A 27,305-nucleotide genomic window follows, 5' to 3' on the forward strand; every position below is an offset into this window, starting at 1 on the left:
TGATATTATGCAGGTCAGGGCCTGTCCTCGTGGGATTTTTCTTTGAATGCGATCCATTATTGATACAGTTGCTTTAAGGGTCCAAAGTTGACTACATTTTCACAAATATACAATTACAAAAGCCCTTTTTACACTACCCTATTTGCCAAGGGTTACCCCAGGGAATGGCAGAAGGCGTTTTGACACTGGTCGCTTTACAACGCCCCTCCCCCCCGCCCCAGTCCCCGCCCCCGGAGTAGCCCCCTGCTAGCATGCTTTGTCGCCCTCTCTCGTTGAAAAATAGTGAAGTGTCAACATCGGGAAGTTTACACTGTCATGTTCGCGTCCCTCCCGTAAACCTTTGCTCCGGAAATGTAACTTTTCCTGATGCATCTGGAATTGTAAGACCATAGATGTAAGCCTGGGGTGATTTCCGTGATTTCCAGCTACAAAATGACAGCTGTGGTGGAAAAGTGTATCTCACGAGCAAGGTAAATACGGACCGCGTCTTCACCGCATACTCGTGGGGCACGGAGCGCCGCTGGCCCCCACGGGCACTCTCCCACGATTGTCTCCGAATCTGCACTTTGCATTGCTCCCAGAAGACCGTCTTTCAACTAAAGTCAGGGAGTTGGGCTGAGTTAATATTAGTGAATTGTTTGATCGGGGTGCCTAGGCGTGATGGTTTGGGATATTAGGAAGTCATTTATGATGGAAAATCTGAGGATTTCATGATTTATACTTTTTTTAGTTTGGAAACATTCAAATGAAAATAAGAAAAGATATAGTTTTAGTTCACTTGCGCTGTGGTATCGGTACCTGTAATAAATGTATTATTTGTACTTTTGTTGTATGCAGGCCATATCATAATGCAATATTTAATTAGTCGGGCATGTGACGGGCTGAGTTAGTTATACTCCTGAAGTAGAACTATGAGGTTTGTTAGCTCGCTATTGTAGAGATGATAGCGGAACGTACCTCATTGTTCTAGGACTAGGAGTAAAGTTAATTAGTGGATTCTTAAGATCAATGGGACAACTTTCCGTATGGCGCCACCACTTTTTCACTCATTTTTACAAAACAGGATATCTCATTGTTTGAGGTAAATGTTTTAGATACTATATTATTTCATATCGAATGAAAAAGTGGTGGCGCCATACGGAAACTTTTCCGATCAATGTTAGGTGTTTGTGATTTCGAGGTACTTCTAGAAACTCATCAAGTAGCTGGACCCAGTACCTGGGGCGCTGTACTCCTTTGTTAAAAATTTTGTCATTATTGTCGTAAGCTAGTACGACCGATAATGACAAAACTTAAAATAAAGAAGTACAGCGCCCCAGTTTACTGGATCTATAAAGTAGCCTACCTAGTAGTTGCGATAACGTAACCCTCCTCCCGACGGCCGTCGGGAGGAGGGTTACGTTATCGCAACTACCTACCTAGCATTCCAAAGTCTCCCCATGTTTCTCTCTCTCAACAGGAATAAAACCAAGTTGGAGCTAGATGCATTTTACGACGGCCTCCTTAACATACTAAGCTCTTCCCAACCATCAGACAAGGACAAGGGCGACTGCTTGAATGACCTGCGAAGGCTGTTGTTTTATCTCACATGCACGAAGCATAGGAGAAGGTATTATTTTGGTATTAACTGTCTCATTTTGCCCGGTAATAACATAGTGAAAAACTCTCTTCGAGTTGGGGTGGTTCTAAAAAGAACTGTATTCAACTCCAACCTACAGTTTTTTTCGGAACCACCCCAACTCAATTAGATATTATCATTATGGTGTCTGTGAAACAAAATGCACATGATGATAAGTTTGTTCATGTGTTGGATGTCGCTAAGAGAGCGCTGTTCGTGTGTGTATACAAAACAGTACCACGATCAATAGCGCCCGGGGATGACGTCGCGCAATGGTAGTGCGCATGACAAGTAGAAGAGCTCCTGGGGAACTATTACTTGTTATGCGCATTTACCACTTGCGTGAATACTCATGTGCGCGCTTGGTAATTAGCAAAATTGACACCTGGCACGTGGTGATGAATGGACCAATGAGAACTCGACTCTCGGTCATGAACATGTATGAGGTATATTGAAAAAAAAATATAGCGCTTCTGCCCCCCATATCCATCGAGGCAGAAGGCCAAGTTGGATATGGGACGCATATACATTTAACGAATAACGAATTTATCTTCAAGTCTCACATGCAATGCTCAAAATGTATTATTTTAGAACGTTATTTCGTGACAAACAGCATGCATGCGCACAAAATTTAGAATGTAAGTTTTGCCTTGCACTGTTCGTATGCAGAGGGTGACGCATTGACACTCGCAGTATGCAGTGTGCAATATAAAAACTGGGAGTAGGTTAGGCCTGTAGGTTTTTATACCACCCTCGTTCAAGCATTATGTTGGAGTACACGTACTGAAAGATAAAAAACAATATTGGCCTCTTATTTAAGGTTACCACAGCACCTTGTCGACAAACTAAAATGTCTTATGACCGAGAAGGATCATGTGATATTGGGCGGCGTCAAAGGCTCCATTCTGTGCAGTGCCATCTTGCAGGAATACGCACCGACAGAGCAAGTTGTTATCGAGACTTTCAATCCACCTGTTTACTTGAAACAGGTGCCATTCATCTTACCTGTGCTGATGAATCAAGTGAGTTTCACTTTATAAATCTATGACTTTTTGGTTTTATTTTATGAAGCAGAGGTGGGGGTCATTTTACAGCTGGGCCCAATTTCATAGCGCTGCAAAACTGTGTGCTTACTGTAGCAAAAAAGTTATAAGCATTTAAGCGCATTGTGTCATGTTTTTTTAATAGTGTCGCTTTGTATTTATCACCAGCTGTGTTCTTCATTTAACTTGAAGGGTCCGCATATTCTTAATTTTTGAGGTAATTTTTAGTCAGTTAGATTTATTTTTTACTTTTCATTATTATTAATTCCTCTTTATTGGCTATATAACAGGCGACTTTAGAATGATTGCAGACTTTTCAGGTAAATTTCTGTCGTTTTTGTAGTTCTGAGCATGTAAATGTTTCCAAGAACAATGAATTTTTACCTGGTAAAGACCGGCTCATACGTCCTGCGAATGCGATATGAATTTTGAATAATTCGCAACATGCTGCCATGTAGCATCTCAATAAAGTCTCTCATTTGTTGGAATTTGTTTTGGTTTCAGGGTGACATTGTTGGCCATACGGAGATGTTAGTTTCACACATGGTTCGTTGGGTTTCTACTGTTGGCTTTGATGCAGATGTACAGGCCAGAGCTCTTGGGTGTCTGGTTAGCTTAGCAACTCTCAACAGATCTCTTCTATCTGGAGGTACCTGTCTTTCAGCTTAAAAAAAAATAGTAATTTAAGGCACAGCCATCGATTTCACCAAACTCTTCCTAAACTTAGGATTAAGGGTGTCGTGGTCGAGCGGATAAGAGCACCGAATTCAAGCTCTGGTGTTTCTGTTCAGCAGAGTGTGGGTTCTAATCCCGGTCATGACACTTGTGTTTCTGAGCAAGACACTAACTATAATTGTTTCTCTCCACCCAGGGGTAAATGGGTACCTGTGAGGGCAGAGATGGTTCTTGTGATTGATTTAGCCGAGTAGCGCATATTAATGTTGCACAGGCTGCTTAACTCCCCACCAGGGAGCTGAGATGGTTTAAGGAGTGAACTAAGGCCCAGTGACCAGGGGGTAATAATGTGAAGCGCTTTGGGACGCCCTCTGGGTGTGAAAAGTGCTATATAAAAAAGCTTTATTATTAGTAGTAATCTTAGGACAAAGGACTAGTTAAGTTCCATAACCATAGACGTTAGGACGCATTGAACCAGACGAGTACTTGTCACTCGAGGTAGGACTAATCCTGGCATTACGTGAAGTTGGCTGCTAGTCGCCTTATGATAATAATGTCAAAGACCAATATTCTAACTTTAAAGGTGTATCCCAACATATGCATATAAAATAACAAAGTATTGGAAAATTTGGACTTAACCGATCATCAAAGTTGAAAAAGAATATTGAAAGTAAAAAACACCCCTGTTGCATGTGGGTGGGTGTTTTCAGATGCCATATAAAAGGCTTCAGTCTTGAAGTCTTGTTATATTTAAGTAAGAAATTACCTGTTTAAAAAAAAACCTTTTACTTCAGATGGAGCCATTTATCACAGTGTTTTACACTTTAGCTATCAATTGCTCGTTTCCAAGTAAGTGTTTATGCTAACAACTATTTTGAGTAAATACCAATAGTGCCTTTAAGTGTCTTGGCGGGGTTCAATTTCCATCAGATTATTTTGTTCGGCTAGCATTCTAAACCACAGTTATTATATTGAATGGTCAGATAGTAGGAGGGTTGACTATGTACTATGCATTCCCTACATGTACATACCATTTTGCAGGTATCTGTCATAAAACCACAGTTGATGACATTAAAGTTATATGTGGCAACTTTGATAGGGCTAGTTAGCTCAGTTGGTAGAGCACCGGCAAGTATTATCCAGAGGTCGTTGGTTCGAATCCCACTCTAGTCAATTCATTGTTCAACCCCCAAAATCATTTACAAATTTACTCAGTCAGTTTTTACTATTGATACCAATAAAAAGATAATGCATTAAAGTTGCCCTCTACTTATCTGTTTTTATTTTTTTTCTTCTAGAGCAGGTTTATGTGGTGAGTTCTCAGATCAGCGACTGGTTAACACAGGCCAGCATCAACCAGGCTCCTAACCCAAACACAAGACAGTCAAAGTCTAAGAAAACGGAGCAGGTAAGTTCCATATACTGTATATTTGGTTTGCGGTAACACCATGTGTGTATCTACTTGCCACAGAGAGTTTGTTCTTAGAGAACTGTCTTGCTTGATTCTACTAAATTTTGAAAGTTTTTATTGTTGTAAAGCGCCTGGGGGCATTTTTAATGGATTTGGCGCTATATAAATGTTTTTTTTATTATCATTATTATTATTATTCATATTCCTGCGTTGGAGTTTTGGAAATATTATCTTAAAAACGCAACCACCTTTGAAATAAAACTTTCACATGATAGTTTTATGTATTATGTAACTTTTATAAAGATACCCCCGCCCCCCCCGATTTACAAATTTTTCCTTTAAATAAACTATTTTCTTTCATTTGTAAATGTACTACTTACCTTACTTTTAATCCATCGGCCAATTGAGTTCGTTTTATAAACGTTTATAACATTCACTTTCCAATTACTTTCACGAGAGACCAGATGGAAATAAATATATTTTTCTTTGACTGTATAACATCCTGGTGTCACATATCTACATTTACATAGGGTTTAAACAGCCAATAAAGGATGATCTCAAATATATAGATATTACAGTTTTCTAATAGCTCGAGTCCATAGGAAACATTAAAAAAATATAACGAGTCTCTTACCTCACGTTAAAAAATGGTAAAAATGGTTTTTCTAGAGAATGCTTCTAGCCAAATTTCTGAAAAACGCGGGGTCAAACAAACCTGTGCGACAAAGGAATCGTGACGTCAGTGGCGGCTATTTGGTGTGGAAAATAGCACCCTCAGTTTGCCAAAGCTGGAGAACTGTGTTCACACCCAATTAGGGAAATATTGTCACTGGCGTCAAGAGATAAGCCGTTTTTGACTTTCGGCTGAAAAAGTCACGCGGCCGGGTGCATTTTTGACTCAAATTATTTGTTACTAAATGCAAATTTTGAGAGTAAAATGGTTATTAACCGGTATCTACGATGTCTATTTGGCCATAAAAAGGTAATAGTTTAAATATTGAGATCATCCTTTATTGGCTCTTTAAACAATCAAATATTTCAAAAACTAAAGGTATTGCCTGACTCAATAAAACCTTGAACATCATGATAGGATTGGAATGACTGTTATTGGTGGAGTTAAACAATCACAAGAGCTCAAACATTTCACATGGTAGTGCCTAGAATAAGGTATAAGATGCATATTTGGTTTGTGGTAACACCATGTATCTACTTGCAAGTTAGATAAATCTACTCTGCGGTAGTACAATATAAAGCTAGACAAGTTCTCAAAAGAACATAAACTACCTAGCAAGTTTACACACATTAAGTTACTGCAAACCAAATATACATTCTCAAATCGCATATGAAAATATTTACCTCAAAAACTCTTAAATGGTCTCCTCTCTTCTTGGCACCAGGTCACAGAGATTGACGGGTCCGCCTGCCAGGAGTTCTTCACCTTCCTCAGTCTGAGCCAGTACTACTCCCAAGACCAACTCCTAAACATTCACAGCTTCTCCTGTCTGCGTTCCTGGCTCCTCACCACTCACTTCTCCTCAACGGAGGGGAACCTCACCCCATCCAGTAGCGGGTCAGGGTCGTCGGGTGCATTGTCGCCGGAGTCATCGAGGTCCCAGCTCATGACCTCGGGGAGCTTTGCAACTAAAGCTAGACAGGTGTTGGTAGACAAGGCCTGCGAGTACGGCTTGAGAGTCATTGATCAGTGCGAGAGAAGTAAGGAGATGCATTTAATAATAACAATAATTCATTCATTATTCATTATAGCCATCCTCCCGAGGCAGGTCCCAGAGATAGTTTCCTCCCAACCACTGTCTCCATAGGTCTCTGTTCCTTGCTAGGTGTCCTGCTGCTGCCACTGATGGTATGTCAGCCTCTTCACAGAGAAGTGCTTGATCCAAGGTAGGTCCCGCAGATGGCTTGCCAACCACTATGAGTCTCCATAGGTCTCTGTTCCTTGCTAGGTATCCTGCTGCAGCCACTGATGGTATGTCAGCCTCTTCACAGAGAAGTGCTTGATCCAAGGTAGGTCCCGCAGATGGCTTGCCAACCACTATGAGTCTCCATAGGTCTCTGTTCCTTGCTAGGTATCCTGCTGCAGCCACTGATGGTATGTCAGCCTCTTCACAGAGAAGTGCTTGATCCAAGGTAGGTCCCGGAGATGGCTTGCCAACCACTATGAGTCTCCATAGGTCTCTGTTCCTTGCTAGGTATCCTGCTGCAGCCACTGATGGTATGTCAGCCTCTTCACAGAGAAGTGCTTGATCCAAGGTAGGTCCCGGAGATGGCTTGCCAACCACTATGAGTCTCCATAGGTCTCTGTTCCTTGCTAGGTGTCCTGCTGCTGCCACTGATGGTATGTCAGCCTCTTCACAGAGAAGTGCTTGATCCAAGGTAGGTCCCGGAGATGGCTTGCCAACCACTATGAGTCTCCATAGGTCTCTGTTCCTTACTAGGTGTCCTGCTGCTGCCACTGATGGTATGTCAGAGAAGTGCTTGATCCAAGGTAGGTCCTGGCTTTACGTTCCATCAGAATGACACAGCAATAATAGTTTGGTGTTTTGATCAAGGGCTTATTGTGTCACAACCATTGTGGGCTGGAACCCACACTCTGCTGATCAGAAACCCCATAGCTTGAGTCTGGTGTTCTTATGAGCTCTCGAACGACACACCTAGGTTAACTCGTTGCTAAACCTTTAAATACTTTTATATTACTTCATGTGTGAATATCTGTTTTCTTTAAATCAAAACTGTTGTCTGTTTTATACCAGGACCATTAAAGACTCAGGATCAAGATCTGATTCAAGCGGTAAGTACATTTTGAGGAAAGTTCTTAAATGGATTTAACTTTAACCAACCAAAACAAACTTTGCAAATTGTACTGGTTGTAACAGATTCAATGCCCCAGGAAATGTGAGGTCTTATTTTTGTATCAATATAAACCATAAGGGAAACTGACTGGGTAAATTTTTGAAATGATTTTTGGGGTTGAACAAAGAATTGATTAGAGTGGGATTTGAACCAACGACCTCCGGATTAACATGACGGCGCTCTACCAACTGAGCTATCTAGCCCTGTATTGGCGGTGTCCCTTATTCTGTCTATATCTTTGTTCGGGGTGCCAGTCAGAATACATACAACCGTTAACTGCCGTGTAGCCAGGGATCACACCCAAATTACGATACAACCTGGGAAGCGGCAGTCAGGGGATCACCTTAAGGGGATGCGACTTTTTGTTTCAGATATCAATATAAACCGCAAGGGATTTTTTACGTTTTTTGTGATACTTCAGTCGTTTAGAAACTGAATATTGAGGTTGCTTTCTGGCATTTCGTTTTTATTTTCAGGGATGAGGTTTTTCAGTCCTTTGTCTGATTTCAGACTTTTTAAAAGTCTACCTGGTCTTAAAAAATGCTGTACTTTTCTTTATATTAAATAAGACATGCTCTTTGATCTACTTCTGTAGCACTGAGGATACTGTTCCCAAAAGCTCCTAGGAATCTAGAACTCCAAATGGTGATCAACAGGTTGAAAATGCCATCATTTCAATGTATCCCCTAAGATTTGAATCCCAATTTCAGACATTTTTGTCGGCATTGACTCTCTTCCCTGTATTTCACCTGATAATATTATATAGACCGTATTGAATATGACGCCACGCGGCTCAAATATCTGACCTACAAGATGGCGTCCATGCATGTGCGTGCGTGTAGGCGTGCATGTGCCGTAGAAATCAAACCGGGAATGCTGCGTGCTTCGATGATGTACGCATTTGGACGCGCATACGGTTTGCCCTACAAGATGGCGACTTTTCATAGCAAAAAGGGGTTAATCAATACGGTCTATTTGTCATTGTAAATGTTACTTTTTTCAACTTTATATTAAGAAGGGTGCTCTTGTAATAAAACAGAGATTTGTGACTGTGGCCTAAATTTAGAGCGCTACTTAAGCGGATAATGTTGCTTAGCGAGTTTGTGGTGAGCAGAAATTAACAGGATTCTAGGAACAAAATTGCACATGGGATATGGTATTTTGACTGGTAACCTTATTCTGGTAAGCATAATTTTGCGTTGCTAAGCTGTTTTCTGTGCTTAAAGCAGCTTTATGAAATTGGCCCCCAGATCAAAACTGCTTTCTCTTTATTTGTCTTCATCAGTCGTTGATAGAAGCAGTGTCGTTGTTGGACGTGCTTTGTAGTCTGGACAGCGCCCTCGTAGCCAAGATCTTCCCAGCCATCAAAGGATTGTACAGCCATCTGAGTGAAGACTACCTCTACCCCAGGGTTCTACTTACACTCCTGCAATTCTTCATTCACCATAGTAAGGGAAAGAACATTTGTAACGTAGTTGTAATAGTGTTTTCATATTGTTGTATTTGTCTTTGTTTTGTTATTGTATGAGAGGGGTTTCTACTCGACAAGCTGATGCTTCTTGGAGACCTCCATCCTCATCCAAAATCCTATTGGGCTTATGTTTCCTTAATCATTATAATATAATGTAAATTATATCACTTTTCTTTGTGTGTGGTAAAAATAGAAATGAATTAATGAATGAAGGAACATCCAGGGATTGACAAAAAAGGGAGACAGCCAAGATAGGGCTATAGGTAATAATAATAATAGCAATATCGAAGTCTTATATAGCACACGTGTAAACTAAACAAGGCACTTAAGGACAAAGGACACACTTTGAGGACAAAAATTTGCAGACATTTTAAAGGTAATTATCAATGGATGTCAGACAACGCGTCCGTCGGACAGCTCGATGGTTGAGACACCTCGACCGTTCGGACAACTCGACTTTGAGACAACTGCAGTTGAATGGTCAACCTTCGTTACTGACATGTTTACACGAAATTCCTGTAAACACTAACCCTAACCCTAACCCTTACCCTAACCCTAGCCGTAACCCCCCCCCTCCCTTCCCGGCCTTGTGCGCCCCCTGTGCTGAGGTCCCCTTCACGGCCATCCGCCGACATGTCTTGGTCCTAAGTCGAGTTGTCTGACAGTTGAAAAACTGGCCGATGAGTTGTCCGAACGGTCGAGTTGTCTCAACCGTTGAGTTGTCCGAACGGTCGAGTTGTCCGACGGACGAGTTGCCTGAACACCTCATCAATGCCTTATCCCCTTTTTGTTTTACCTAGTTGAGATGGTAGTGTATGAACCAATGCCTGCTTTTGAGCATTTCTTTGGCGAGATCTTGGCCACACGCTACAATGACCCGTCCGTTGCCTTCGACACAGTCATGTTCTGTCAAGAAAATCTGCACAAACTTTGCATGGAGACAGATATTCTGGAGAAGTTCTTCCCAAATTTATTGAAGGTGAGATTTTGAATGTTTTTCTATTAGGGTTTTGAAACATTGCATTACGAAATCTTAGACAGAAATTTATAAGAATCTTACAAGAAACTTATAAGAATCTTATTAAAATCTGATAAGAACCTGTATTGGGCTGCTAAGCGCAGTCTTATAAGAATCGTATAATCTGGACTGTGCAGAGAAATGAATGATCACATTGTTTTGTCTCTGTGTCTTCAGATTTTAGCTTGGAATCCTCGCACATTTCTGACCGAGTTTCTGGACATAGTACCCGCCATGATCTCACCACGGACTACAATCGAAGTAAGTTTTAAAAAAAAATAAAAACGCTTGACATAAAAAAGGGACATGATCTCTGATAGCAAATTGTGAAATCCGTTTCTCAGTAATAATAATATCGACATTTACTGAAGACATTTGTAAAGCGCCTAATACAATGAAGTATACAATGATTGAAAGATAGACTACAAGTAAGCAGACTACAAATAAGCGAATTCAAGCAAACGACTTTGTAATGGGTTTTTTAAAATTTGTTTTTAATAGGATGCTGCCTTAAATATGGTAATATTTATCTCGAAGTTCCATTCTGTACGCGCGTTGAATATGAAACACACGTTTGAGCTTTATTAAAAGCTACGCGATGCTGTTTTTTCATCTTACAAAATGGCCGCAAAAACACACGCTAAGCAATGCCTGTTTTGTCAATTTAGAAAATGGCTGCCTGCGCGCATGCCGTGTCGCGTATATAGGCCAGTGCGCCTTCTAGTTCTTATATATAACTCTATGGTGTATACCTACTTGCCAGGTAGATTGGGATCTTTTGAGAACTTGTCTTGCTATGCTATATATTTTACTGCAGCGGAGAAGATTTTGGGGAAATAGGGAGACTTCTCTACTGATCTGATCAAGGTTACAGATCAAGGTTGCATCAGTGGAATAGCTCATTAAAAAAGTTTGAACCGTTCCCGTCTTTATTTCCTCTCAGATGCTCCACTTATTACTAGACCTTCCCTGTAAGACCATCGCCCTGGAGGCCAGCCAGCAATCGCAACGTCTCGTCACCCAGCAGTCCTCCGATAACTACCTCATGCCTGAGCCTAACGTCAGACTGTCGGCTTGTGTGGATGCTTACAAGAACCCAAAGCATAAACCGTGGTTTAACTTCATCCTCCGTCGACAGAGCGGACAGGGGGACACAATAAGCAAGTAAGTTATAATAATAATAATAATAATAATAATAATGATAATAATAGACATTTATATACACTATTTCACAAGGTACCACAGCGCTTTACAAGAAACTATACAATAAGCAAATAAATAATGGGTTAGCAAAGAATCAAGTGTTGCGTGTGCGCAGGCGTGCCAAGCATTATTCACTTACACGGCTAGCACAGAAACTCTTTATTCTGCTCTGATGATTGTAAGCACAGAATTCTGCTGGAAACAGGGGACATAATCACATAATCACCATCACAAATGTCTGGTGGAAGTCGATGGAATAAATGAAAAATGTTGGTCGTAGTCTATAGACGATGTGAGCTATGTTTACATTCAAAACACTGTACACGCCATGTATCGCCGGTCAAAAAGGCGCGTAGTCATGCTAAGACTGCGTGTACTTGGCGGCGGTCTAGCTGGCTCGGCGGTATGCGCGTGAATCATGTTATGGTTTTTCGAGTGAAGTCAGAGGTCACATCGTCTGTAGTTGTAGATCTTCAATGTAAACCAACCAATGAATGAGTCTTTTGGATTGTTTGCTGCAGGCTTGGATTCTTACATCAGCTGTTGTCAGATACCTCCTCCTATCCTAGAGTTGTACCCGTCTCCCAGGCAGTGCCACTCCTTCTGAGGTATGCTTATTTATTGTTTGTTGTTAACCAAAGTTCTGAAAATTTGAACACTTGTTAAACATTTTTGACCATAAATTCAAACTTGAATATTCCAAAGTACTGTTATTTACACAAATAAATTGTCTTCAGAAGGCCCTACTGTATTATTTGAAAAAATACTATCGGAAATTTGTTTAAACAAAAATGAAGAAAATTTGACCATTTTGTTGGTTTTTGACCAAAAACTCAAACTCAAATAATTCTCAATATATCTCAAACTTGAATAGGCTAATTACCCAGGGGTCCCCTGCTATTCGCTTTGCAAATCACTTTTGTAAACAATATTTTTGGCCTAAGCAGCTCAATGAAATTACTGTTATTTTTGTAATTTTTTTTTCTGCACAGACTCTATTTCCAGACGGTTCTTTCCAATGCCGACAATGCACTCCTTTGTCAGCTTGTCCCTGTCATGTTGGAAAGGGCGGGTCTTCTGTTTGGAATCCCATCATTTAGGAAGGAAGTACACAAGTAAGTCAAAGACTAATCCATTAGTGTCCGATTGTTGAAATATCATTTCTGTTTCAGAGTATATGACTGATTGTGAGACTGCGGTAATGCAAGGCCGTATGAATCTCTTCTTCTTTAGTCCATTAGGGCGTCAGCCGTCCCGTGGTGATCCGAGAAGTGAACTCCTTCCACACGTCCCTGTCCAGTGCGGTCTTCCTCAGGCCATACAGTCTCCCCCCATTAAGTGCGAGAATGTTATCTGTCCACCTCGCCTTTTGGCCTTCCTCTGCTGGCGCGACCAGCAACACGTCCGTCCATACATTGCTTCTCCAGGTTATCCCCATCTCTTCTTGCAATGGGCACGAAATACATAAGTTTCTTCTGTAGTATGGTATTTACTAAGCTTTTGGGGTTATGGGTATGAATTTATAGTAATAATAATAATAATATCAAAGTCTTATATAGCGCACGTATCTACCAAACAAGGTACTCAAGGCGCTGAGCATATACAAACTTTTAGAAAGATCGGTAATTGCAGTGATGAATTTTGAGACCCAATAATAGCACCTTATATGGGTTTACAAGGTGCTACGGCGCATACAGCAGCCACAGCCAAAAACACTTTCTCTTTTCGAAAAGTGCACTGGGTTATTTTACATGCGTTACACAACACATGGGACCAACGGCTTTACGTCCCATCCGAAGGACGAAGCAATGGTTTTGTGTCTTGCTTAACGACACAAGTGTCACGACTGGGGATTCGAACCCACACTCTGCTGATCAGAAACACCGGAGGTTGAATTCGGTGCTCTTAACCGCTCAGCCACGACACGTTTTCAGAAATGATCCTAGACTGGGCCCTTGTCTTTATCCGCAAGGATAAAGACCCTGCTACAAAGATCCAGTGATTCTACCGGGTACAATGATATCATTGACATGAGCTAGCTTTCCATAAATGCCCAAACAGTACACTCCTATCACAGATGCGATAGACTTTGACTGCGTATCTCCATGTGGAATGAATGTCGGTCAAAAGTGAAAGTACACGTCGGTCTGGAGGCCGGTCTCTGGCGCTTTTCACGAGCCTCAAAGTGTGACGTCAAAGCCCAATTTCATGGCTCCGCTTACCGTAAGCCAAGAATCGGCGCTTACAGAAGCAGGGAATTCTGTGCTTCTTGCAAGCCTATTTCACAGGTTAGCGTCGAATTCTGGCGTCTGCGCGTGCATACTCCGCGTTCCTAGGCATTCTACGCTTACAAGGCTAGCGCAGAAATTCGCCGCTTGCAAGTAAGCAGGGAATCGTGATTGTAAGCGCATAATTTGGCGGTAGGAAGAGCCGTGAATTGGGCCCAGATCTTCAAGCTAAAATGAGCCATACTTTAAAGCCTGAATCAACGATGAACCTTCTGCTTTTTCAGGGTCTTGGCTGAGGAGTTGCTGGCATTATTTAAGCAATGCCCATCTCTCATCATGGACCTCAAGTCTGAACTCCTTGACTTCATCGGCGCTCTGAGAAACATCGATAATAAGGAGGACTTCTTTGCCCATGTGGTAAGCTCTCAAGAAACAAAAAAAATTCTTCATTGTAGTGGGTTGTCCTGGTTAGGCATTCTAGGGCAGTGGACACCAGTTGGGTAAATTTTAGAATGTGTAATCGGACTTGTGTGAGCAAGGCACTTTATCAGATTTGCTTCTCTCCATGATTTTATTCCTATGAGTCGCTTGATCAGTTCCTTGAAAAGTGGAGTATTGTACCCCACCCGTCTTTTTTTAGGTAAATTTTTTGATGAGGTTGTGCCCAACTCACAAGGCTGGACTGCCACTTCAAGGTGAGGGCTACACTTGTTTGGGCTATAGACCCAGATCAACTGCCACCAGGGGCACGTTGCCAACAACTCCTGGGGCTGAAACAGGGTTACCCCCTTCACATCCCGTAACGATGTAGGCATGGGTATCATCCACTAGGAGCCACCAACTCCTAGGGCTGAAACAGGGTTACCCCCTTCACAGCCCGTAACGATGTAGGCATGGGTATCATCCTAGGAGTCTGGCTGGTAGAGCAGAATGCACTACCTTCTGCTTTGAGCACCATATCTCACACCATATCTCAATTTGTGATGTTTTTGGAGTGTGGGTTCGGTTCAGGGATACATAAATTCCATAATCACATTTTTACAGTGTTTTGTTCCACCTTATACAGGGGTGAGGGTTTCTGCTTTTTATGTTTTTTGTTTGTGTAACTTTTTGCCAAATCCGTATTGAGTTGGTACAATTTTGTATTTTTAGGCTGTATTAATTGTATTTTGATGTGATTTTTAATGTTACTATATTATAAATTGTGCCCTCGAATACTTTCGGATGGAGAGGGCAAACTATAAATGTAATTAATTATTGTTATTAATACAGAATAGGAAAATCAATTTACTTTTCTGAAAATCAATTATGAAATTCTCTTTTTTCTTGTATACCCTGTCCAGGTATGGATAGTTGGCGACTACACATCTACTGCCTATGATAGCAGATGCAATACGCAAGTCATTATTAAATTTTATGAGGTAAGAATACATTATCTTTGAGAGGGCACAGCCATTTTTTATGTTGCAAAGGGGAACTTCCATTGGAAACATCCTGAAACGCACTGGACACCTTTGGTGATTGTCAAAGACCTGTATTCTCACTTGGTGTCTCCCAACATATTTATTCAATAACAAACTCAGTTGGTCATCGAAGTTGCAAGAGAACAAGTTTGTTTGCTTTTAGATGCCCAATAAAAGGTTTCAGGCCTGAAGTTTTTCAATATAGAAGTGAGAATTTACCTCTTTGGGGGTTGAACAAAGAATTGACTAGGGAATAGGGACACCGCCAATATAGGGCTAGATAGCTCAGTTGGTAGAGCGCTGGCACGTTAATCCGGAGGTCGTTGGTTCGAATCCCACTCTAGTCAATTCTTTGTTTAAACCCCAAAATCATTTCAAAATTTACCCAGTCAGTTTCCCTTGTGGTTTATATTGATAATTTACCTCTTTCTCAAAAACTATGTTACTTCAGAGGGAGCAGTTTCCCACAATGTTTTATACTTTCAATAGCTCTCCATTGCCCTCTTACCAAGTAACCTTTCATGCTAACAGTTATTTTTAATAATTACCAAGAGTGTTCAGTGCCATAGATATAGAATTTAACACCTAGATCGGCCGCGCGTACATACGCAGGTTCTGGCATTGGGGCAGCCATTCGCCTATCTCCAATGTTCATCTTCTACCAGCACGTGACTTTTAGCGCATCCATAGTGGTTCAAGGCCTATCTCCAACGTTCATCTTCTACCAGCACGTGACTTTTAGCGCATCCATAGTGGTTCAAGGCCTATCTCCAACGTTCATCTTCTACCATCACGTGACTTTTAGCGCATCCATAGTGGTTTAAGGCCTATCTCCAACGTTCATCTTCAACCAGCACATGACTTTTAGCGCATCCATAGTGGTTTAAGGCCTATCTCCAATGTTCATCTTCAACCAGCACATGACTTTTAGCACATCCATAGTGGTTTAAGGCCTATCTCCAACGTTCATCTTCAACCAGCACATGACTTTTAGCGCATCCATAGTGGTTTAAGGCCTATCTCCAATGTTCATCTTCAACCAGCACATGACTTTTAGCACATCCATAGTGGTTTAAGGCCTATCTCCAACGTTCATCTTCAACCAGCACGTGACTTTTAGCGCATCCATAGTGGTTTAAGGCCTATCTCCAATGTTCATCTTCAACCAGCACGTGACTTTTAGCACATCCATAGTGGTTCAAGGCCTATCTCCAATGTTCATCTTCTACCAGCACGTGACTTTTAGCACATCCATAGTGGTTTAAGGCCTATCTCCAATGTTCATCTTGACCAGCACATGACTTTTAGCGCATCCATAGTGGTTTAAGGCCTATCTCCAACGTTCATCTTCAACCAGCACGTGACTTTTAGCGCATCCATAGTGGTTTAAGGCCTATCTCCAACGTTCATCTTCAACCAGCACGTGACTTTTAGCGCATCCATAGTGGTTTAAGGCCTATCTCCAATGTTCATCTTCAACCAGCACGTGACTTTTAGCGCATCCATAGTGGTTTAAGGCCTATCTCCAATGTTCATCTTCAACCAGCACGTGACTTTTAGCGCATCCATAGTGGTTTAAGGCCTATCTCCAATGTTCATTTTCTGTGCGTCACCACCAGCACGTGACTTTGTAGCGCATCCATGAAGAACGCGAAATTTGTGCGTACGGCTTATGGCGCGTATGTACGCGCGGCCGATCTAGGTATTATATTCTATATCTACGGTTCAGTGCCTGTGGGAACTTTTTGAAGGAGCACCAAGGCCACAACCAGGGCAACAGAGGCCACAACCTCCATGTGTAACTTAAGGGCCCAATTTCATAAAGCCTGTAAGCACACAAATTTGCTTAGCATGAAATTTCTTCCTTGGTAAAAAATGGATTACCAACCAAGTTTCCATTTGTTGCATTTGGCTTGACACTGGTATTCAGCTGTTGTTTGCTTATATCCTGAAAATCACATGGCAATTTGGTTGGTAATCCAGTTTTTTATCAAGGAAGAAATTTCATGCTAAGCAAATTTGTGTGCTTACAGGCTTTATGAAATTGGGCCCTGGCCTGATGTAAAGTGTTATCTTCTATCTACAGGCTCTTGAGACACTGTTGTATGAAGTGTCTGCCCTGGTTCAATCTTCTAGCATTGGACGCATTCCTTACTCCGCGAGACTCTTAACAGTCTGCATGACAGCACTAGCTAAGGTAGGTCACTAGTATACACATTTTGACTGGCAGTGAGGTAACTAGTGTACGTCTATTCCCCCGAGTCACTCACACTCACAGGCCCGGGGGGGGAATAGACGTGCACTAGTTACCAAATTATGCCAGTCAATATGTGTTTTATAACACAGCTCGGTCTTAAATGTGAAAAAATAACAGAAATCTGGAAGAGAAAGGAAGTTTTGTAGTTGCTGTTTACGGTTCAAGTCAAGAGAGGGCGCTGTAACCAGGCACTATTTTCGAAGACTAGTGCCCGCTCGGGAACTAGTTCCCGCACAACACACGGGCACGATCACTAGACCATATTAGTTCTACCCATGTGACCGTGTTTCAGCCAACCAGAATACAGAACAAGCAAGAGGTTTGTTATAATCTCATTTATCCACAAGGGTTTTATGCATCAACTCATGGCGTGTCATGGCCAAGGGGTCAAGCGCACTGGACTCAAGCTCTGGTGTTTCTGATCAGCAGAAGTTGGCTTAAGACTAGGACCCAATTTCATACAGCTGCTTCGGAAATAGAAAGTAGCTCAGCACAAGAAATTTATGCTTACCAGCCAAGTTACCAGCCTTAACAATTTCTGAGTCTTGAAAATGCTAATTTCAAAGCGGTCTTTCTCCAGCTTGCCTTTATGTTGCCAAGACCTCATCCCACTTTTCAATATTTTTTTGTCAAAATGGAAGTAAAAGTTTCTGAATCAAGAAAATGCTTATTACAAAATTGGTCTCTCTTGATTCGCGTTGCCTCTTGGCAATATGTTAAAATATTTTTTGTGAAAAAGTGGAAGTAAAAGTTTCTGAATCAAGAAAATGCAAATTAAAATGTTTTCTCCTCCAGCTTGCCTCTAGTTGCCAAGAACTTATTAAAGCTGTTCAATATTTTTGATAAAAATAATTGGCTGTTGCAAACTGCTTTTTAACATATTGCCAAGAGGTGACATGAAGCAAGCTGGAGAGAAACCATGTTGTTAACCAAAAGAATCTATAAAAATGCAAAAAACAATTAATGGCCTACGCTTCGACCCTATCAGAGTCTGCCTAAAGTACTTAGAGCCTTCGAGAAAGACTCTGCGAGAGTCGTACCATCAGGCCACTAACGTTTAAAAAAAACCCAGTGATTTGTGAAAATGGAAGTAAAGGGTGCGTTCGTTTAGCTTCCCTGGGTCGACCCCGGTCTGCCCCGGTACGTTCGAATAGCTTTGACGGGGCTCACCCGGGTCAGCCCCCAGTGCCCTGCTTGTGGAGTGGGTCACTTGGGGGTGACCTGAGGTGCATGCCGTCACCACGAGAGGGCGAGTGTGATCGTTCGACTAGCTCTTGTCAGGGGCACACCAGAGTGAGCACTGCAGGGTCGACCCAGGGAAGCTAAACGAACGCACCCAATGTTTCTGAATCGAGAAAACGCTGATTAAAATAATTTCTCTCCAGCTTGCCTCACGTTGCCAAGACCTGATCCCGCGGGTCCTTCTCTGCCTCACCAAGGTCTCCCAGCAACAGATGAGGAGCTGTATCGAAGACGAGCAAAAGAAGGCCCTAATGGATAGGGCCAGTGAGCTCATCGATGTCCTCAAATTGCCAGAGTGAGTTTTGATTTTGCTTTGAAGAATTTATTTCACAACAGAAAAGAAACTGCGTGACTTGGTAAATGTTCAATGATTTGGGGTTGAATCATAGAAATAGACCCGAAGAACGCTGAGTGTGTCATTGTGTGTGCGATTTCGCTGTGAGACTATTTTTATGGACGCGCGTAAGCCATTTTTTTACGCATGTATGGCAAGATATTTTGCCATACAGTAGATGTCCCATTGACCAATGAAAACACTACAAACAGTTTATGTGCGATGCCATCTTGTCATTTCGCCATACACGCCGTGTCCACAGACGACACAGAGGACGGCCGAGCTCAGCGTTCTCCGGGTTCTATTTCTATGGGTTGAACAAAGAAAAATTTACTAGAGCGGGATAAAAAGTCGCACCTTCTCAAGGTAATCCCTTGGCTCCCAGGTTGTATCTTAAACATGGGTGAGGTCCATAGTTTGCATGGCAGTTACCGGTTGAAGGGCTTTTGAGTGGCACCACCGAACATAGATATTGACAAAATAGGGAGACCGCCAACATGGGGCTAGATTGTTCAGTTAGTTAGTATGTTGGAACATTAATCCAGAGATTGTTGGTTCAATTCCCGCTGTAGTAAAAAAAAAATATCATTTAATTGCCATTACAGCCGTCGATTTCACAAAACTCTTCCTAACTTAAGACTAATCTTAGTACTTAGGACGAGTCCCAACCCTGCACTGTAGCATGCAGACCTTAAGAATAATCCTAAGTTAGGATGAGTTACTCGTCCTAACTTGAGATAAGACGAGTCCTAACTGTGAAATCGATGGCTGATGTGTGGTTAAACCCAACATTGGTGTAGGGTAAAACTAATGATAGGCTAAGTAGGATTCAAAACTTTGCGTGGTGGAAAAACGACATGGAAAGGTTTGCGGTAACACCATGTAATGACTATGTCTAATGAGTTGGGGTGATTCTGAAAAGAATCGTTGCTTTCTCCAGAAGACGAAACCAACGGTTCTTTTAAGACCACCCCAACTCATAGGAGATAGTCATTACATGGTGTTACCGCAAACCTTTCCATAATTATAGGCTGCAATTGGGTTTGTGTGTGTTCGTTGAGGAAGTCTTCCTGTCAAGGGAACTCAGCAATTTCTTACGATTAGTGGGATTAACCTGAGTCTTTTAAAACACTGTACTCTACCTTCCCTTCATGTTTTTGTCCAGTGTTGCGTCGGCCATTTTGAGTCCAGCATGTGAGATTGAAGATGGACATTGGCATCAAGATGTTAACACCTCAGTTCCTTCACTACTTCAATCCATCTATCATATCGTTCAACATGGAATTTAACACAAGCTAAGTGATCATACGTTGGCAGTGTGTCGTCAGCCCTGTATGTTACGTTTTTGAAAGGAGAAGGGCACCAAGGCATTTTCTCCTCAAGTAATCAAGATGTCAACACCTCAGTTCCTTCACTGCTTCAATCCATCTATCATATCATTCAATATGGAATATAACACAAGCTAAATGTGCATATGTTGGCAGTCCTGTATGCTACATTTTTGAAAGGAGAAGGGCACCAAGGCATTTTCTCCTAGGTAAGGGCATTTCTGAAAGCCCACTTGTTTCAGGAGGCCTACTATCAATGACTTTTTATTTCTTCTGTGCCTCAGCGCCTTTGAGCAAACTTTTGATTTAGGCGCTATACAAATCATTTTTCATTGATTGATTGATTGATTGATTGATTGATTGATTGAAGGGGCATCCTAAGAGGAATTACTAGAGCATTTCAAGGGCACCAAGGCAATGACCAGGGGGCATGGAGGCAATCGCCTGTGTTACCTCAGTGAAGTATCAGTCCTGAACTATGATGGCTAACAATTAATTAATGATGTAAAGGAATTAAACTAGGGCTACAGTTGAGAGAGGCCAGCACAGCTCGTGGGTTCCAATCCCACCTGAGGTGTCTATGGATGTATTATCCTGCGTCGGCCATTATGTTCAGCATGGAATGTAACATGAGCTGACTGATCAAACGAACTGGAAAATGATGGCAGTGTACAAAAGTGACGACTCAAAATAATACAAATACAGGAATCGAACTAGGGCCACAGTTGTGAGAGGCGAGCACAGCTGGTGGGATCCAATCCCACTTGAGGTGTCTGTGGATGTTTATCCTGTGTCGGCCATATGTTCAGCATGGAATGTAACATGAGCTAAGTCATCAAACAAACTGTAAATTGTTGTCAGTGAACAATTATGATGGCTAAAGTTGCTCATATTTATACATGTGTTTTTATTTGGGTTGAAACAACCAAACAGTTTCAAAAACCAATTTCAAAAAGGCATACATTCGCATACCGAATGTAATAATTTTATTTAATTATTTAAAAATTAATATGTCCACACAGCCGTTTCAGTAATATATCCTCAATATTTCAAAGTTGGTATATATTGTACTTTACAGAGCAATTTAATTGAAGGTAAAACTTGAATATAGAATGGGCTACAGAATAATACGTGTAATTTAGGACTTTCCCAAATTCCAGACGGTCTGACCGAAAACAGAAAGCTAAAAACTATCAAAATAGATGAATAAATAAATAAAACATGAAAAAAGATATATGAAACGACGAACTAAACAAACTGCAGCATCAACTTTGCATAGACTTAATTATGAATGTTTATGAGTGCAATGAAGCGAATTTGTTGAAAGGCCTCATTTTCTATGTTTGTAGTAGCAAAGCAACACCAATCACAAAACCGTTGGGTAATTTGTATTTTAAACCCTCAAACGTTACTTGTGGGCAACTATCTGCCATGCCTGCCATGTTTGGGGAGTCAAATTGCCGTTGAAACTTAAAGCGGTAACGTTTTTGCCATTCCTTAGCAGAGCCTTCCTTGAAAAAGCCTTCGAGAAAAGACACAGCCAGGTTTGGAAGTCATGCCTCTAACTATTTGCATTTTTTATACCATTCTTTTAGTTGGTAACAGCTAACTACATGTATATGTTCTCAGTTAAAGACCGTGGACACTATTGGTAATTACTCAAAATAACTGTTGGCATTTACAACTTACTTGGTAATGAGCAATGGAGAGACGTTGGTAATATACAAAATTGTGAAAAAAGGCTCCCCTTGTTTTTTGAGAAAGAGATAATGTTTCCACTAAAACAATATTTTAATTAGATTTGGAGAACTCAGAATTAGATTTCGAGGCCCCGAAATCCAGCATCTGAAAGCACACAACTTCCTGTGTCAAAGGTGTTTTTTTCTTCCATGATTTTCTCGCAACTTGGACGACCAATCGAGTTCAAGTTTCCACAGGTTTGTTATTTTGAGCATATGTTGGAATACACCAAGTAAGAAGACTGGTCTTTGAGTAATTACCAATTAGTGTCTTATAGTGTCTCCAGTGTCTTAGACCCCCACCCTTTTAGTAAACAGCAAGCAAAAGGCATGTATCAAAGGCACGGACACTTGGTAACTGTCAAAGACCAGTATTCTCACTTGGTGTATCCCAACATAATAAACATAAAATAACTAACCTGTGGTAACTTTGGCTCATTTGGTCATCGTACATCGTTGCAAGAAAATAAATAATGGAATGCTAAAATTTTAGTGATTTCAGATGCATGAGAAAGGCTTAAATGCAGTGGACGCTGTTGGTAATTAATAAAAATATTTATTGGCCTAAAACCTTACTAGGTAAGAAGTAATGGTGAGGTCTTGATAGTATAAAACATTGTGGGAAACGGCTCCCGCTGAAGTGGCGTAGTTTTCGAGATAAAAGTAATTTTTCACGAATTTGATTTCGAGACCAAGTCAGAATTAGAATTCTCGAAATCAAGAATCTAAAAGCATATTATCTCGCAACTTCGACGACTGATTCAGCTCAAATTTTCACAGGTTTGTTATTTTATGCATATGTTGAAATACACCAAGTGAGAAGACTGGTCTTTGACAATTATCAATACATGTAGTGTCCAGCGCTTTAAGTCATGAAGTCTTTGTCAGATTTAAATGTTAGGAAATCGCCTCTTTAAAAAAAAAAAAACACAAAAACAAATAACCCACAGCGTTAAATTCAGAGGTAGCCGTTTCTCACAATGTTGTATACTCATTATTATTATTATTATTATTATTATTAATTATTCGGCCAAGATTTCAACAAACAGTACAAGATACAATATTGAAATATAAATAAAGAAATATAACAGTATGAGAAACAATGAATGTAAACTTATGACATTTAGAACAATTGTAAACCAATGATGTTTCCAAGCTAAAAAAATATATTTTGAGTATTATCAAACGTGTCCAGTGCCTTTAAAACCATAATTTCCGCTTGAATGTTATTTCAACTGTGGGTTTGGCTAGCATATTGTTTCCTGGAAGTCATTTTTAATTCCAGATCATGACGGAATATAAAATTCCAATTTGCCTCCATGGGATGCTGCAACTATTATCGGAAGCACTGCCCTGTGACCTGTATTGGGAAAATCGACCCTGTGTCATACGGGAAAGTCCTAAAATATCCAGAGAACGTTGCAAAATCTGAAAAACACCATGCAGTTTTCAAAGAATTAATGTGATCATTTAAAGGGAAGGTACACGTTTGGTAATTACTCAAAACACATGCTAACTTAAAAACTGACTTGGTAACGAGCATTGGAGAGGTGTTGACAGTATAAAACATTGTTGGAAACAGCTCCCTCTGTTACGTAGTTTTTTAGAAAGAGGTGATTTCTCACTCAAATATTAAAAGACTTCTAGCTAGAAGTCTTTAATTCCTGTCTAAAAGCCCACAAATTCGTCCAACAAGGGTGTTTTGTTTTCTTTCATCATTTTCTCTTAACTTCGATGACCTTTTGAGCCAAAATTTCACAGGCTTGTTATTTCATGCATATGATGGGATACACCAAGTGAGAAGACTGGTCTTTGACAATTACCAAACGTGTACCTTTTTGTAGAACAAAAAACACAATGTCCACAGATTTACATTAAACTTACACAGTTTGAAGATAATGATAGTAGAAAGCTTCCCTGAAAATAATACTTGCTGAGGTGCTGTAGTTTTCGAGAAATGAGTAAAGCAATGTCATGGAAATAATTTTCGTCTCACTTATCATGAGACGAAAACTATTTTAGCATGTCAAAACGTATTTCCATGACATTGTTTTACTCATTTCTCAAAAACTACAGCACATCAGCAACTTATATTTTCAGGAAAGCTTTCTGCTATCATTATCTTCAAACGGTGTAAGTTTAATGTAAATCTGTGGACGTTGTGTTTTGTGTTACAAAAAGCACCCAAATCATTCAAAGGGGACACGATGCCCTCGCATTATGCGTTTTTGGCTATACAAACCAATTGTCCTACCGGTTAAGAAAGTTGTTTTAAAAAGTAGCATATTGTTGATCCACTTAAAATGTTCCTTGAAATTGCGTAGATTTGGTTGTTTACTTCCGTTGAACTGACACAGGTCCGCCATTTCATGATCAAGGCTCGATTTATCAAAGAGCTAATCCCTCTTTAATATTGTAATGTAATTCCCCCCGGAAATTGCGACTGTAAGAGCTTTATAAAAACCGGGTTTAAAGATGTTCGTAATAAACTGAACAGGGCCATTCTTCCTATAGCAACCTGTTCGTGTCCATCTGGAGACTGTGAGCAGTGATTGCACGTGCTAACATTTCTGTTACAGCTTTTCAAACCTTTGTGGATGCTGTTTGTGAACCGTGTCTATATCATCCATTTAATATACATCCACTAAGAACAATGGCTCCCAATGCGAATGAAACGCCCATCGATGGTTCGTGTCCAGGGCAAGCCGTGTGCGTGTCCGACAAACCCACGGCAGCCCCGCAAAACCACCAGTGTGCTACCAATGGTAAGTTGTCGCTGTTTTTAAACATTGGGTTTTGGTCTTGCGAGATTACCATTATTTTTTACACATTTTCTGAAGGGCATTTTCAGGCAAAAAATGCACATGAAAGCGCACAAATTTGTGCCACAATGGTGGTTTTTCTTTCATTGTTCTCTTGCAACTTCGGATGACCAACTGATCTCAATTTTACACAGGTTTGTTTTTTGGTGCATATGTTTGGATACACCACGTGAGAATACTGGTCTTTGACAATTACCAAAGGGTGTGTCCTGTACCTTTAAACATCGGGTTTGGGTCTCGCTAGATCAACCGACATTTCTACTGAAGAATGCTGATGATAATGATTAGTAGTTGTGTGAGTTGTTTATTCATTTATTAGTTGTTTATTCATCATAAGCCTACTAAAGGCCATAGTAGGGCACGTCAAATTTACAAGTAAAGACGAACTAAAGGCAATGGACACTATTGGTAATTACTCAAAATAATTATTGGCATAAAACCTTTTTATCGTGACGAGTAATGGGGAGAGGTTGATGGTGTAAAACTTTGTGGGAAACAGCTCCCTCTGAAGTGACGTAGTTTTCGAGAAAGAAGTAATTTTCCACGAATTGGATTTTGAGACCTCAGGTTTAGAACTTGAGGTCTCGAAATCAACCATCGAAACGCACACAACTTCATGTGACAATGGTTATTTTTCTTTCATTATTATCTCGCAACTTCAATGACCGATTAGCTCAAATTTTCCCAGGTTTGTTATTTTATGCATATGATCAGATACAGCAACTGTGAAGGCTAGTCTTTGACAATTACCAATGGTGTCCACTGTCTTTAAACAATGGTGTTTTTTCCTCTTCATTTGTTAAGATTCTACCGAGTACGACGACGACTACCAACCACTCTCAAGCATCCCTTGCCCGAACTGCGGCGGGTCCGGGACGGTAAAAGAGCAGTTCATGACGTCGGGAATCTTGTTGGCTGTATTTTGCTTTCCGTTAGGAGTACTGTGTTGTATCAGCATGAGGGAACGTGTGTGCTCGAGTTGCCAAGAAACATTCTAAAAAATACAAGAGTACATTTTCTTGAATTCGGGAGACTTCTGTTCTGAAAAAGAACTGTCCTGCCTTTTACCTACCTGGAGATGAAGTTGGCCGGAAATCCTACACCTTAGCGTTAGTTGATCGAGGGGATTTTCGCTGTGTGTGGAGTATAGATTTTCCGACTTCGGGAGACTTCTCGGTTCGGTAAAGAAGTGTCCTGCTTATTAACTGGAAATCGGCAGAAGATAGAAAATCGACTGGGACAAGACTATCCTTAAACTTGAGTGGACCGAAGGGACAACTCTTGTTATTAAAGCTCACTATTGTGGAAGTCATCGTCAGGAAACTGAAGTATGGGAGAGATTTGTTTGTGGGCCTATTTATAGGAGATGGGTTGAATTTAGAGTGATCAGTCACTGTTTTGGGAGACCTATTGTCTGTGGTTGGTGGGCTTTATTTATTTATTTATTTATTTATTTATTTATTTATTTATTTAATACGTCATATTTAACGAGGGTAAACTGAAGCCGTTTAAAATTGCTACAGACGCCAGTGATGTAGGAGTTGAGTCAGTAAATCGTCATCAGCGAATTATTCCAATATTGAGAAAGAAGCGTTATTTTGGGTTTGCATTTTGAGATTTGTCTAGTGCAGCAACACAACCCATTGTTTTTGTTCATAAAATTAAGAACAAGAATCAGAGGTTGTTAAGATGGAGTTACGCTCTCCAAGAATTTGATATTGACATTTGCCATGTTGAGGCCATTGTTATAGTTGTGTGATCCATGTCTACAATCCCGGCCAAAATGCTTGGGCTACCCATTTCTAACGTTATATGAAACCATTCCCTGCCCATTTCCCATTGACACTAAACAATTCCTCCCCGCCCCTCCCCCCCCCCCCCCCCCTCAATGTTGACTGTAACGCAGAAGAAGACCGGAACCAATATTGAAAGGGGGCAGGGGGACCCAACGAGATATGACATAGATTGTAGATGACATTAATTTAAAAAGGTATTTCATTTCATTTCAACTCACATCTTTTGAAATAGAAAATAAATTGTATTCTATGATTTGAACATCTCTGTGTTTTGAGTAAAATGTTCTATTTTCACACCAGGTTGAGTTAGTTTTAGCAGTACAAGTTCATGACAACCGGCTAAAATTTATTTCCATTAGTGTCAACACCATTATCTCTGCAACTACAGGCCTGATAGCAAATCATTTAAAGGAACACGTTGCCTTGAATCGGACGAGTTGGTCTCTAAAAAGCGTTTTAACCCGTTTGTATAGTTAGAAAGATGTTTCAAAAGTAGAATATAATGATCCACACAAGTATCACTCAAAATTGCACGATTTTTCTTTTACGTCGCGAACTAAGACGGTCGGCCATTTATGGGAGTCAAAAATTTGACTCCCATAAATGGCCGACCATGTTAGTCGACGAGGTAAAAAGAAAACCACGCAATTTCGAGGCATATTTGTGTAGATCATTGTATTCTACTTTTACAACATCTTTCTACCCATATGAATTTTATAACAAACGGTTACAGAACGCTTTTCAAAGACCAACTCGATCCATCCAAGGCAACGTGTTCCTTTAAGTTTT

At 40.7% G+C, this 27,305-nt stretch overlaps 1 protein-coding gene and 1 long non-coding RNA gene across 2 annotated transcripts; both read left to right on the top strand.

Moving 5' to 3' along the window:
- Positions 1-282: 282 nt before the first annotated feature.
- On the top strand, positions 283-20,224 carry LOC117292113 (AP-5 complex subunit zeta-1-like). The gene is made up of 18 exons (XM_033774037.1): positions 283-470; positions 1,460-1,609; positions 2,439-2,640; positions 3,166-3,310; positions 4,635-4,744; positions 6,145-6,460; positions 7,516-7,553; positions 8,901-9,063; positions 9,887-10,065; positions 10,282-10,365; positions 11,048-11,268; positions 11,829-11,915; positions 12,300-12,422; positions 13,820-13,952; positions 14,879-14,956; positions 17,085-17,195; positions 18,641-18,792; positions 19,997-20,224. The coding sequence occupies exons 1-18, from the start codon at positions 433-435 to the stop codon at positions 20,118-20,120; spliced, it is 2,454 nt and encodes an 817-aa protein (XP_033629928.1). The 5' UTR covers positions 283-432; the 3' UTR covers positions 20,121-20,224.
- Positions 20,225-24,008: 3,784 nt separating this feature from the next.
- Positions 24,009-25,599, top strand: LOC117292646. Its single transcript, XR_004519298.1, has 2 exons — positions 24,009-24,663; positions 25,525-25,599. It is a non-coding gene; the product is annotated as an uncharacterized LOC117292646 (long non-coding RNA).
- Positions 25,600-27,305: the final 1,706 nt, after the last annotated feature.

This window comes from Asterias rubens, chromosome 7, assembly GCF_902459465.1.
Source record: "Asterias rubens chromosome 7, eAstRub1.3, whole genome shotgun sequence".
Classification (NCBI taxonomy): Eukaryota; Metazoa; Echinodermata; class Asteroidea; order Forcipulatida; family Asteriidae; genus Asterias; species Asterias rubens.